Source organism: Acinonyx jubatus, chromosome E1, assembly GCF_027475565.1.
Source record: "Acinonyx jubatus isolate Ajub_Pintada_27869175 chromosome E1, VMU_Ajub_asm_v1.0, whole genome shotgun sequence".
NCBI classification, from domain to species: Eukaryota; Metazoa; Chordata; class Mammalia; order Carnivora; family Felidae; genus Acinonyx; species Acinonyx jubatus.
This window is the reverse complement of record NC_069397.1, coordinates 44,868,117-44,883,040: the sequence shown is the minus strand read 5'-3', so window position 1 is coordinate 44,883,040 and position 14,924 is coordinate 44,868,117. Positions and strand designations below refer to the sequence as shown.

General features: G+C 41.6%; 1 protein-coding gene across 14 annotated transcripts in view; it reads right to left on the bottom strand.

Annotated features, from left to right (window-relative positions):
- TANC2 (tetratricopeptide repeat, ankyrin repeat and coiled-coil containing 2) overlaps nt 1-14,924 on the bottom strand; it is a 365,567-nt gene that overhangs the window by 33,881 nt on the left and 316,762 nt on the right. For all 14 annotated transcript variants that reach the window (XM_053211751.1, XM_027047991.2, XM_053211753.1 and 11 more), the window contains 2 exons: nt 2,279-2,401; nt 1,428-1,664 (listed from right to left, as the gene is read on the bottom strand). In XM_053211751.1, the coding sequence (XP_053067726.1) occupies nt 1,428-1,664; nt 2,279-2,401 (360 nt within the window). The remainder of the gene's footprint in view (nt 1-1,427; nt 1,665-2,278; nt 2,402-14,924) is intronic.

Sequence of the window (14,924 nt, the reverse complement as noted above, 5' to 3'; positions counted from 1 at the left end):
TACAAGTGGTGAAGGGGCAGTGAGGAAGCAGGTAGAGATGGCTCATAGGACAGGATTGGTGGGTGTGGAAGGGAAGAGATGGAGTGGTGCTTCCAGTCAGCAGGAGGGTGGGAAGTTGCTGTCTGGGTTACAGGACACATTCATAGGTTTGTTGAGAATTCAGAAAGAGAATGAAACGAAATGTGAGAGAAGAGCAACACAGAGACAGAAAACACAGGTGGAGCCAAGTGCTCTGGAAAGGAAGGGAAGCACTTCCTCCTCTGAGGCAGCAGTGAAGCGAGCATAGGTAAGGATTAATAGTCTTGAGATGAAGGCACATTGAGATGAACTCAATCTCGGTAATGTAGGAGGGCAGGAGAGGTTGGGCAGGATCTTGGGCAGAATGCAAATGATTTCCGTTTCTGCTCTGGGGAAAACGAGAGAGGGCTTAGAATGAGAACTGGGCAGTAGGGAAGATCCAACTGAGATCAGAATATGAGTTTGCAGCAGTAGTAACAAGGTCCAGTTGTTCTGTTTTTAGGGATGTTCATTCAAATGAGCAGGATTATAGGTGGACATTATAGGTCTGTGTCACAGTAAATATCCAAGGCTCTGGGATTTAACTGAGAGTCTCGAGTCCCAGTTCCCGAAAGTCTCAGGAGTCCCCCCCTTCTTCCCTGGTAAGAACACTGGACACCTCAGAATGAGGTCATACATATTACTTACATTTCACCGCAAAACCACTAAAATCGTCAGTTTGTTTTCAAGACAAACAGAATGCCACAAGGCTACAATTTTCCTTAGAGGCTGACATTTTTGAGACCAGCATTTTTCTTTTCACCAAAATTTTGAAAGAGAGTTTTCTTTCTTTCTTTTTTTTTTATCAGCAGCTCTTGAAATACCATGAAGCAAACACTTTTCCAGAAAGGTCTTCTGAGAATTAAAATACACCAGCAGAGACACTTGTGAGGGCATGTGAATCATGTTCTCCCCACACCACTATGGTGCTGGTCCTCAAGGCTAGGGTCAGGGAGTCTGGCCCCTGTCCTCACCTCCGTGGCTAGTTTTCCTCCTCTCCAGATGAAGGGCTCAGAGCTGTGGGCGCCGTTCAGTTAGGCCCTCCCAGCGCAGGGTCTTTGCTCCCGCACTTCTCCTTCCTTCCTCACCCTGCGCCCAGTAGAAAACTCCTTGGCAGTGAGGTGGGGACTTTTTGTGGCTGCTGATAAACGCAGTTTCCTAAGTACCTCCCAGGGGTTTCAAAACTGTGTCCAGGTGTGGAATGGGCAGTGGCAAGTGGACACACACCGGGCTCCCTGTGATTTGCTCCCTCATGTATTTGACGTGCTCTGCCTAGACTCGTGAGGTAACACAGGAGACAAGGAAGACTCTACAGCAGGGAGGGAGGAAGAGGGAGGAAAGGAAGAGGAGCAGAGTGGGGCAGCCATTACCTTGGCGCGTTTCTTGCACAGCAGCACAACGATGCTCAGGTAGCCTGCTGCCGCGGCATAGCCCAGAGGAGTCAGGCCGCTTTCCGAAGATGCATCCACGTTGGCCCCAAACTCCAACAGCAGGGCCACCATTTCTGTGTAACCAAGATGAGACTGCACACACAGAATTGGAGCATTATTTAAAACCTCTGTCCGGTAATTAATGTTGGCACCTCCCAAGATCAGGAGTCGGCTGACCTGGAAAGAAGTAAACAGAAATTACACACAGGCCAAGATCAGTTGCAATCTTTCAGCCACCTTTAATCAAGTCCCCTGGGACCCCACAGCAGCACCCAGCAGCATCTAGTAACTGCCCTATTTTATAGTCTTCACTTGCTCCTTTCTCAACACTTTGCCTTTAGAAAGGGTGGTAAAATGTCTCCTTTACGTGAGCTGCTCAGTCATGAGCGCAAATGTCACCCACACAGTAGTTGTGTTCACACAGTCTCTGCTACGTGAACAACAGTTCAGAAAAGCTCCTACTGACACAAAGCCTACCTGAGATCAATTTACTGCCTAGAAGCAGGAGCACCTGATCCTATAAACCAGAGCCAGCTCAGAGAAGGTAGTAGTTTAAGAGGGCTGGTCTTCAATTCACAGAAAAAAATGCAACAATTTAAAATACATCCGATTATTACTGCTTCTCCGCCTTTTGGCTAAGACCAAGTGTAAAATACATTAGATTATCAATAAAAGACTGACTGGTAGGAGACAGTCTAAGGCAAGTCAAAGATCAATTAAACAGCCACTTAAATGTCCTAATTTTACTTTTGCACAGCTAATTCTTTAATCTGTCATTTACATGCATTTACCTTTATATTTGGAGTGTAGAGATTTCGTAAAGATGCCAATGCCATGGAAAGGCCTTCTGTGCTGTAGGAGATCCAGAGACCTTGGAGGATAGAGGAGGACACGCCAACTTTTTTACTCAAACCCTGAAAAAGAAATCAAGTCAATTATTAGCCCAGCTCAAGAGGACCGTCGGTAGTGAGTTAGTGGCCTTTAGGTTTGTTGTACTAATAAATGAGAGTAGAGTCTTGCCTTAACAATGTCCATGGCCAGCAAAACCAATCTACTCATGGGGATAAAGACTAGTCCTGTGGCAACAAGCTAACTTAAATGGTCTCTATCTTAGCAGTCTCTGGCAACAAATCTACTGATTACCCCTCTTTTCTGCTATGCTGGATGTAATTCTTTCCCCACATCTTTTCTGACAAAGATAATGCAGTGTGGTCACTGATTTCCATCTCATTTTCTTCCTGGGCATTTGGGAAAAGATGTTTCCCAGCTTCCTTTATGGTTAGGTGGGCCATTTGACTGAATTCTGGCCGGTGAAGTATGGGCAGAAATAGTATGTTGCATCCAGGCTTGGCCCCAATCCCCCCCAACCCCCACTTTCTATTGCTTCTCTTGACTGCGGGCTGGAAGATCCAGCGGAGGAGTCTGAGGCCCTAGACTATTTCAGAACTACTACACGGAGGGAGCCTGCCTAATAATCTTCCCTGAACTGCAATGTGAGAGAGAAAAAAACGTTCTCAAATCACTGAGATCCTACAGGTTTGTTATAGCAGCTAGCACCCCTCACCGTGACTAACACACCCTAAAGTGATCACATCTGTTCATCCCTACAAAAACAACATAGGTTTGATTGCCATCAGCAATAAATTTTCTCTAGTATGACTGAATAGGTCCCACGCATGTACTAATGTTTGCCCCCTTCACCTGGCTTCTCCAAAAGGAAGTCAGAATAATTTTGAAAATTTCTGGATAGTCATATATTCTCTGGCAATCATTTTACTCTTCTGCCTATATCTGGGTGAAGTGAGTTAAAGCAGGAAATCCTGAGGAAAGGAAGATACTAACAATGAAGTTTGGCACCTAATAAGTGGATCTGGGGAGGTATTCTCTTAAAAAACTTAAGCTACCTTTGCCTGCTTCGTTCCTTGAAATGCAGGTTGTTTTTGCCTAGAAGACCTGCATATGTCCAAAACAGCAATTCATGGCCAATCTTATTTTATTTATACTCCTGCCCCTATTCCCCAGTCCCCATGACTGAATTATTTTGAAGCAAATTCCAAACATCTTTTAAGTTACTATATAACTATTTCAGTAAATGCTTCAAAAAAGATAAGGGCTCTATTTAAATTTTTATGAGAGAGAAAGTGAGAGAATGCTAGAGAGTGCAGGTGGGAAAGAGGCATAGAGGGAGGGAAGGAAGGAGGCAGGGAGGGAGGGAGGGGGAGAGAGAGAGAGAGACAGAGAGAGAGAGAGAGAGAGAGACAGAGAGAGAGAGAGAGAGAGAATATCTCAAGCAGGTTCCATGCTCAGCACAGAGCCTGATGCAGGGCTTGATACCACAACCCTGGGGATCATGACCTGAACTGAAATCATGAAATCAAGAGGGATGCTTAACCGACTGAACTACCCAGGTGCCCTGATAAAGGCTCTTTTTAAAACAAAGCTCAACATCATTATCATATCTAAAATTAACATGGACTCTATAATATCAAATATCCAGTGTTCAGATTTCCCTGACTGCCTCAAACAAAGAAATAATTTATTTTGGTCTGAATTGTGATCCATAAAAGGTCCATATGCTATAAGTGATTTTAAAACACTTTAAAAATACAAATAAAAAATTAGATATTCTTCTATTAATTTTATTTATTTAATGAAATTTATTGTCAAATTGGTTTCACCCAACACCCAGTGCTCATCCCAACAGGTGCCCTCCTCAATGCCCATCACCCACTTTCCCTTCCCCCCACCCCCCATCAACCCTCAGTTTGTTCTCAGTATTTTAAGAGTCTCTTATGGTTTGCTTCCTTCCCTCTCTGTAACTTCCCCTGCCCCTCCCCTTCCCCCGGTCTTCTGTTGAGTTTCTTAGAATCCACATATGAGTGAAAACATACGGTATCTGTCTTTCTCTGCCTGACTTATTTCACTTAGCATAACACTCTCCAGTTCCATCCATGTTGCTACAAATGGCCAGATTTCATTCTTTCTCATTGCCAAGTAGTATTCCATTGTATACATAAACCACATCTTTATCCATTCGTCAGTTGATGGACATTTAGGCTCTTTCCATAATTTGGCTATTGTTGAAAAGTGCTGCTATAAACATTGGTGTACAAGTGCCCCTATGCATCAGCACTCCTGTGTCCCTTGGGTAAATTCCTAGCAGTGCTATTGCTGGGTCATAGGGTAGATCTATTTTCAATTTTTTGAGGAACCTCCACACTGTTTTCCAGAGTGGCTGCACCAGTTTGCATTCCCACCAAGAGTGCAAGAGGGTTCCTGTTTCTCCACATCCTCTCCAGCATCTATAGTCTCCTGATTTGTTCATTTTAGCCCCCTCTGACTGGCGTGAGGTGATATCTCAGTGTGGTTTTGATTTGTATTTCCCTGATGAGGAGTGATGTTGAGCCTCTTTTCATGTGCCTGTTGGCCATCTAGATGTCTTCTTTAGAAAAGTGTCTATTCATGTCTTCTGCCCATTTCTTTGAAACTGGATTATTTGTTTTTCGGGTGTGGAGTTTGGGGAGTTCTTTATAGATTTTGGATACTAGCCCTTTATCCGATATGTCATTTGCAAATATCTTTTCCCATTCCATTGGTTGCCTTTTAGTTTTGTTGATTGTTTCCTTTGCAGTGCAGAAGCTTTTTATCTTGATGAGGTCCCAATAGTTCATTTTTGCTTTTAATTCCCTTGCCTTCGGAGATGCGTCACGTAAGAAATTGCTGCAGCTGAGGTCAGAGAGGTTTTTTCCTGCTTTCTCCTCTAGGTTTTTATGGTTTCTTGTCTCACATACAAGTCTTTCATCCACTTTGAGTTTATCTTTGTGAATGGTGTAAGAAAGTGGTCTAGTTTCATTCTTCTGCATGTTTCTGTACAGTTCTCCCAGCACCATTGGTTAAAGAGACTGTCTTTTTTCCACTGAATTTTCTTTCCTGCTTTGTCAAAGATTAGTTGGCCATACATTTGTGGGTCCAATTCTGGAGTCACTATTCTATTCCATTGGCCTATGTGTCTGTTTTTGTGCTGATACCATGCTGTCTTGGTGATTACAGCTTTGTAGTAGAGGCTAAAGTCTGGGATTATGATGCCTCCCACTTTGGTCATCTTCTTCAATATTACTTTGGCTATTCAGGGCCTTTTGTGGTCCCATACAAATTTTAGGATTGCTTGTTCTAGCTTTGAGAAGAATGCTGATGCAATTTTGATTGGGATTGCACTGAATGTGTAGATTGCTTTGGGTAGTATTGACATTTTAACAATATTTATTCTCCCAATCCATGAGCACAGAATGTTTTTCCATTTCTTTGTATCTTCTTCAATTTCCTTCATAAGCTTTCTATAGTTTTCAGCATACAGATCTTTTACATCGTTGGTTAGGTTTATTCCTAGGTATTTTATGCTTCTTGGTGCAATTGTGAATGGGATCAGTTTCTTTATTTGTCTTTCTGTTGCTTCACTATTAGTGTATAAGAATGCAACTGATTTCTGTACATTAATTTTGTATCCTGCGACTTTGCTGAATTCATGCATCAGTTCTAGCAGACTTTTGGTGGAGTCTATTGGGTTTTCCATGTATAGTATCATGTCATCTGCAAAAAGTGAAAGTTTGACTTTATCTTTGCCAATTTTGATGCCTTTGATTTCCTTTTGTTGTCTGATTGCTGATGGTAGAACTTCCAACACTATGTTAAACAACAGCAGTGAAAGTGGACATCCCTGTCGTGTTCCTGATCTCAGGGGGAAAGCTCTCAGTTCTTCCCCATTGAGGATGATATTAGCTGTGGGCTTTTCATAAATGGCTTTTATGATGTTTAAGTATGTTCCTTCTATCCCAACTTTCTTGAGGGTTTTTATTAGGAAAGGATGCTGAATTTTGTCAAATGCTTTTTGTGCATTGGTTGACAGGATCATATGGTTCTTATCTTTTCTTTTATTAATGTGATGTATCACATTAATTGATTTGTGAATACTGAACCAGCCCTGCAGCCCAGGAGTGAATCCCACTTGATCATGGTGAATAATTCTTTTTATATGCTGTTGATTTCGATTTGCTAGTATTTTGTTGAGAATTTTTGCATCCATATTCATCAGGGATATTGGCCAGTAGTTCTCTTTTTTTGCTGGGTCTCTGTCTGGTTTAGGAATCAAAGTAATGCTGGCTTCATAGAATGAGTCTGGAAGTTTTCCTTCCCTTTCTATTTTTGGAACAGCTCGAGAAGAATAGGTACTATCTCTGCTTTAAATGTCTGGTAGAATTCCCCAGGGAAGCCATCTGGTCCTGGACTCTTATTTGTTGGGAGATTTTTGATGACTGATTCAATTTCTTCACTGGTTATGGGTCTGTTCAAATTTTCTATTTCTTCCTGTTTGATTTTTGGAAGTGTGTGGGTGCTTAGGAATTTGTCCATTTCTTCCACGTTGTCCAGTTTGTTGGCAGGTAATTTTTCATAGTATTCCCTGATAATTGCTTGCTTTTCTGAGGGATTGGGTGTAATAATTCCATTTTCATTCATTATTTTATCTATTTGGGTCCTCTCCCTTTTCTTTTTGAGAAGCCTGGCTAGAGGTTTATCAATTTTGTTTATTTTTTCAAAAAACCAACTCTTGGTTTCATTGATCTGCTCTACTGTTTTTTTTTTTTTTTTTTTTTTTTTAGATTCTATATTGTTTATTTCTGCTCTGATCTTTATTATTTCTCTTCTTTTGCTGGGTTTGGGGTGTCTTTGTTGTTCTGCTTTTATTTCCTTTAGGTGTACTGTTACATTTTGTATTTGGGATTTTTGTTGTTTCTTGAGATAGGCCTGGATTGCAATGTATTTTCCTCTCAGGACTGCCTTTGCTGCATCCCAAAGGGTTTGGATTGTTGTGTTTTCATTTTCATTTGTTTCCATATATTTCTTAATTTCTTCTCTAATTGCCTGGTTGACTCATTCATTCTTTAGTAGGATGTTCTTTAACCCCCATGCTTTTGGAGGTTTTCCAGACTTTTTCCTGTGGTTGATTTCAAGTTTCATAGTATTGTAGTCTGAAAGTGTGCATGGTATGATCTCAATTCTTGTACACTTATTAAGGGCTGTTTTGTGACCCAGTATGTGATCTATCTTGGAGAATGTTCCATGTGCACTTGAGAAGAAAGTATATTCTGTTGCTTTGGGATGCAGAGTTCTAAATTATCTGTCAAGTCCATCTGATCCAATATATCATTCAGGGCCTTTGTTTCTTTATTTATTCTTTGTCTATATGTTCTATCCATTGTTGTAAGTGGAGTATTAAAGTCTCCTGCAATTACCACATTCTTACCAATAAGTTTGCTTATGTTTGTGATTAATTGTTTTATATATTTGGGGGCTTCCGAATTTGGTGCATAGACATTTATAATTGTTAGCTCTTCCTGATGGATAGACCCTGTAATTATTATATAATGCCCTTCTTCATCTCTTGTTACAACCTTTAATTTAAAGTCTAGTTTGTCTGATATAAGTATGCCTACTCCAGCTTTCTTTTGACTTCCAGTAGCAAATGATAGATAGTTCTCCATTCCCTCACTTTCAATCTGAAGGTGTCCTCAGGTCTAAAATGAGTCTCTTGTAGACAGAAAATAGATGGGTCTTGTTTTTTTTTTTTTTTTTTTTTATCCATTCTGATACCCTATGTCTTTTGGTTGGAGCATTTAGTCCATTTACATTCAGTGTTATTACTGAAAGAAACGGGTTTAGAGTCATTGTGGTATCTGTAGGTTTCATGCTTGTAGTGGTGTCTCTGGTACTTTGTGGTCCTTGCAACATTTCACTCACAGAGTCTCCCCTTAGGGTCTCTCGTAGGGCTGGTTTAGTGGTGATGAATTCCTTCAGTTTTTGTTTGTTTGGGAAAACCTTCATCTCTCTTCCTATTCTGAATGACAGACTTGCTGGGTAAAGGATTCTTGGCTGCATATGTTTTTCTGTTCATCACATTGAAGGTTTCCTGCCATTCCTTTCTGTCCTGCCAAGTTTCAGTAGATAGGTCTGCGACTACCCTTATGTGTCTACCTTTGTATGGTAAGGCCCGTTTATCCCTAGCTGCTTTCAGAATTCTCTCTTTATCCTTGTATCTTGCCAGTTTCACTATGATATGTTGTGCAGAAGATTGATTCAAGTTATGTTCTCTGTGTCTCTTGGATTTCAATGCCTGTTTCCTTCCCCAGATCAGGGAAGTTCTCAGCTATGATTTGTTCAAATACACCTTCAGCCCCTTTCTCTCTTCTTCTTCTGGAATTCCTATGATATGGATATTGTTCCATTTGATTGCATCACTTAGTTCTCTAATTCTCCCCTTGTACTCCTGGATTTTTTTCTCTTTTTCTCAGCTTCCTCTTTTTCCATAATTTTATCTTCTAATTCACCTATACTCTCTTCTGCCTCTTCAATCCACGCTGTAGCCACCTCCATTTTATTTTGCACCTCGTTTTTGCATTTTTTAATTTATCATGACCATTTTTTACTCCCTTGATCTCTGTAGCAATAGATTCTCTGCTGTCCTCTATGCTTTTTTCAAGCCCAGCGATTGATTTTATGATTATTATTCTAAATTCTTGTTCCGTTATATTGCTTAAATTGGTTTTGGTCCATTTGTTAGCTGTAGCTACTTCCTGGAATTTCTTTTGAGGAGAATTCTTCTGTTTTGTCATTTTGGCTAGTTTTCTGTCCCTTATGTGTTTTAAAAGCTTGTTGTATGCTCTGCACCTGTGAGCACTGTTATATTAAAGGAGGGTCATACACTGTCCAGGACCTCGCCCTTCAGAAGGTGTTTTTTTGGGGGGGATTGTTACTTGCTCTCTGTTGTTGTGACTTCGGTTATTTTATGACCCTACTTGTAGTAATATTTTGGACCCTCCACCAGATGTGCTTTGATTTGTTCTTTGGAGTAGCCCTATAAAGGAAAACAGATAGACAAACAGGAGACAAAAACACGCAAGCACACAAACAAATAACACAAACAAACAAAAACAAAAACCTAAAGGCTAAAAACAAAAAGCCCAAAAGCTGTTTGTAAAGAAGACTGTAAGTAAAGAAGAGGATAGAGGCAGTGCTGATAGAAGAGCACATACAAAGAGAGAAATGAGAGGAGTGGGGGGTGGGGAGAAAAAATAAACATTGATTAGGCAGAGAGACTAAAAGGCTTAATCCAGAGAGAGAGAGAAAGGAAAATAAAGAAGGAGGTGGGGAAAATGAAACGAAGATAAAGTTACCCAGACAGAGAAACTATATGGCTTGGTTATATCAGAGAGAGAGAAAGGAGGTATAAAACATGTATCAAGACAATGGATTAAATATGTCTGTTTAGACAGACTAATAACCAGAGTAACCAGCCTAGGGGAAGGAAGAGATAAGGAGGAGAAATGAGGAGAGGGGGAGAATATATCTATATATCCAGAATTGACCTAGGGTTAATCCAGGCAACGCTGCATCGCTTGTCAGGAGGAGCTGTCCACAGGGTCTGTGCCCCTTGGGTGGACACGCAGTTACCCAGTGCAAGGGGGCGTGGTTTGGCATATTCTGAACCCACCTCCACTATGGGCCCTGGGAGTGATCCCTGAGGCCCCGCCTTGGTGGTGGTGGTGGTGGTGGTGGGGCAGTAATGATAATCCCCCAGTCTCTTTTCCACGGAGCTGGACCGGTGGACTCAGTTTCAATCAGCTTCACTGTGCCATGGGCGCAGATGGGGCGGTCCTTCTCACTCCACCAACTCCCCTGACCCTGCGCTTGGCTAGGATTCAAAGTCCCGCTCCGTGCGCTGTGGCACTGTGGGCCTCCCAGTGCGGCGATATGTAGTCCTGGCTGGCTTTGTCTGTGCCACAGCACTTCAGGGAGGAACGCCTTCTCCCACTGTGGACTGAGCCGCCGCCCTCACCCTCACCTCGAGCCACTGGGGTGGCGGACGCAGGCAGCCTTTGTCTTTTCCCACAGCACTCTAGGGAAATGGCGGCCTTATCCTCCCGCAGACTGCGCCCTTGGCCCAGCCACCGTGCCTAGGGGTGGCGGACGCAGGCAGGTTCTGTACTATCGCGCAGCCCTCCAGGGAGGGAGCCACTTTCTCCAGCTGCGGACCGAGACCCTGACCTATACCCGCACCCAGGCCTGGCTCCCCTCTTCTCCCCAGGTGCTCGAACAGGGAGCTGGCCCCAGTCCGAAGAAAGCCCCGCAGTTAGAGATGGGATGCCTCTCAGTCTCAGTCCGAGGTCTTTCTCCTGTCCAAATAGGGTCCTGCACTTCTCTAGCCACTCTTTCTCTTCCCTTTGTCTCTCTGCAGAAGAGGGTCTCTCCCCTTCGTTCCCACGCGGCCTTTTTTAAATCTCCCCCAGTTCACAGTTACCCACCTATCTTTTTTCCCAGCTTTCCTATTTTCTTCATAGTAGATTCAGTCTCTTTTCCTCCCAGGCTCTGGTGTTCAAAGTCCTTTGGCTTCTACACTTCTTTGTTTGAGAGGCAGGGGAAGTATGGATTCCCTAAGACCTGATTGTAGATGGCAGAGGCATGTTTCTGTCTTTGTGTTTCCTGTCTAACCCTGCCAAAGGGGATGTCCCAGGCTGAGACTCTGGGTTCACCTGCATGGGTCTGCACGGGTCTCCTTCTATTAATTTTTTAAACAAAATACCGTGGACATATTCCACACATGTACTCATGCTTTTGCCTCATTCTCTTAAAAAATTTTTTTTCATGTTTATTCTTTTTTGAGAGAGAGAGACAGAGTGTGAGTGGGGGAGGGGTAGAGAGAGAGGAAGACACAGAATCCGAAGCAGGCTCCAGGCCCGGAGCTGTCAGTACAGAGCCCAACGCAGGGCTCGAACCCACAAACTGTGAGATCATGACTTGAGTTGAAGTCGGATGCTCAACGAACTGAGCCACCCAGATGTCCCTGCCTCATTCTATTTTAAGAGAGACATAGTAGTCCATTATATGGATGTATCATAAATATAATTTACTTAAGTCACGCCCCTAGAGATGGGTATTTAGGTATTCTGTTTTTTTCCTTACTATTAGAACTATGTTTCAAAGGTCATCTCTGTACATAGATCTTTATACACTTGTGCAAGTATATCTGTAGGATGTATCTCTCGAAGTGGATGCTTTTGTATTTTGTGCCATTGTAACAGGGCTTTGTCGATGTGGCTGGACTGTGTCTAAACACCCAATGTGAAATTGACAATTTGACAGAACGAGGAAGGATGATGCTAACTACATCTACTCTTTTTGTCTACCCTATCCTAATGATAAATAATGGACAAGAGGGTGAGTCAGAAAGGCTGGGTAAAATCCTGGCATAGAAGATCTTTGGGTTCCCAAAAGCATACTCCCACGCTGGAAGGCTGAAACAGAATCCAGTTTTAAACCTTTATACCACACAGGGATTATTCCCACTTTTATCCTCCTCCACTATTTGAAAATGGCAGCTAAATTTCTACATTATCCACATCCTCTCCGGCCTTGAGGAGTTGAACTCCGTTGTGAATCTCTCCGCCAGTATCCACTTGGCACCGCAAGTGGGGTGCTCTGAAAAGAGTAGCAAGGACTGACACATTTTCCGATTGCTCATTATTACTTTAGGGCTTCTTTCATTTGTGCTACCAGCAGGGACATCAATTGCAATCTCTCTTATTTGGCTAACCAGTTCATATGCAAACAAATAAACTGAGGCAAACACATTGTTAAGTAGTTATGATTATTTTCACATATGAGATTCACTATTTGGAAATTTCATATGAGAAACATATTTCTGGTTCTTTTTGGAATAACTCCAAGTGCTACTCATTCAGTGTTGGAGTCCAGGCAAGTTAGGGTCTAGAGCTCACCTCCAATGTAGATCCTGGAAAACCAGGAAATTTAGCTCTGATTCCCTCTCTGGGCCTCAGTCTCCTGTGAACCTCACCAAGATCTTTTGAAGAACAGCACACTATATTAACCAATTATACAGAAATATCATTAGAAATTAATATTTGTATCCCTCTTAGGATCCCTCGTAGGGCTGGTTTAGTGGTGATGGATAAAGAAACTGCGGTTTATATACACAATGGAGTACTACGTGGCAATGAGAAAGAAATGAGAAATGAAATATGGCCCTTTGTAGCAACGTGGATGGAACTGGAGAGTGTTATGCTAAGTGAAATAAGCCATAAAGAGAAAGACAGATACCGTATGTTTTCACTCTTATGTGGATCCTGAGAAACTTAACAGAAGACCATGGGGGAGGGGAAGGGAAAAAAAAAAGGTTAGAGAGGGAGGGAGCCAAAACGTAAGAGACTCTTAAAAACTGAGAACAAACTGAGGGTTGATAGGGAGTGGGAGGGAGGGGAAGGGGGTGATGGGAATTGAGGAGGGCACTTGTTGGAATGAGCACTGGGTGTTGTATGGAAACCAGTTTGACAATAAATTTCATATTAAAAAAAAAAGAAATTAATATTTGTAGTCCAAGAGAGGAAACAATGGAAGACAAGCTCTATATATTATGATTGAAGGAAAAAAAGGAAGGGAATCCAACATTTATTCAGTATCTACTATGTGTCAGGTTCTGTGCTAGGGCTTTTTTATATATTATCTCTTTTAATCTAATCTCCATGACAGTCCTATGAAGTAGAATTTACTACTATTTTTATATAGGAGGAAACAACCCAGAGCGGGCTAAGTAATTTGCCCAAAGTCATACAACTATTAAAAAGTGGAGCTGGAATTAGAAGCCAAGTCCTTTTAACTCTAAAGTTCATGTTCCTTCCATTATACTACGTTAAACCTGGGCCAGGACTTCAGTTCTGAATTTTTAGCTGGCAGAGTAGCGACTAGAATAAGCAAAGTGGCTGATTGCTGGCTTTTTCCATTACCTTTAATTCCGAACCATTCTCTACCCTTGAGCCTCTTCTCCCAAAGTTGTCCTTTTTTTTTTTTTTCTTAATGTTTGTTTATTTTTGAGAGAGATAGCATGAGCTGGGGAGGGGCAGAGAGACGGGGACAGAGGATCCGAAGTAGGCTCTGTGTTGTCAGTGGACAGCCCAACACGGGGCTAGAACCCACGAATTGTGAGATCATGACCTGAGCCAAAATCAAGAGTCAGACGCTCAACCGACTGAGCCATGCAGGCGCCCCCCAAATTGTCCTTTTTTATCCTACACAATCTGATCTATTCCTGTGGTCTTACTCTTATGACTTCAACTAAGCATTATTTCTTTACCAAATTTAAAGCAAAACTTATTTAAAGCAAAACTATGGCAATGACCTGTAACAACTTTCTCTTAAACATGGATTTAAATGAGATTCCTTAGATATGTTCACTGAATCCATAGAATATTATGAAGATTATTTTACAGAAGATTATTGCTAGACTAGTGTTTATTCAAGTCACACGGCAATTCTACTTTTGCACAAGGTCTCTGGCATCAGAGGGAGTTTGAAAAATACTGTATTTAGTATCTCAGAAAGATACAGCAACTCACTCCTCTGCTCAGGGCCTGTAAGTTTGGGTTTAGTTTTCTTGAATATAAATTGCTTCTTTTTTCTTTGTGATATGCAGGACAGTTTCATTAAAAAGGCACCAAAGGAATTTTAAATGAGAATGCCTAAGATGTTTAGAGAAAAGCTGGATGTTCCCAGAATGCCAAGTTAAATTTTTTTGCTCAAGGGGTCTTGGGTATACTTCTACTTCTGGTAATGGTGGATGCAAACTTATTCCTGCTAAGGACAACTAGGAAAGGCTGTACAAAATTCAAAAATTATCCTCATTAAAGAAATGGGAAGAATAACGTATTGGAGAAGAATTACTAGACCAAGTAAGGATAGGAAGGAGCCCAGGAGAGCAGTTGAGAGCTACTTTTCTCCTCGATGTGTCTGCCAGGTCTGCAGAGTTAGTTAGGAGTACTTTTGATAGCTTTGGGATTTTTAGGGCAGGGCAGTGAAATTCTTCTGTATGACACAGAAATGGTGAATACATAGTAGGCATTTGGCAAAATCCACAGAAGCATATAATACAGTTAAACCCTAATATAAACTACAGACTTCAGTTAATAATAATGCATCAATATAGGTTCATCGATTATAACAGTGTACCCACACCACTGTAACATGTTAATAATACGGAAAACTGTGGTGGGGGAGTGGTGTATGGAAATTCTCTGTATCTTCTGTAAACCTAAAATTGCTCTAAGAAACAAGGTTTATTTAAAAAAAAAAAAAAGCCTGGGTTCTATCCGAGAACAATGAATGATAATCTTTGGGAGTAAGGCTCAGATGTATGTGTGTGTGTGTGTGTGTGTGTGTGTGTGTGTGTGTTTAAAGTTCCCCAGGAGAATCTAATGGACAGCCAAAGTTGAAAGTCTATCTATCTAGACCTATAGATAAATCTTGAATATACAAAGTCAAGTGACAAAAAGTTACAGAAATACATGAAAGAGTATGATTGTGTTTATGTCAAGTTAA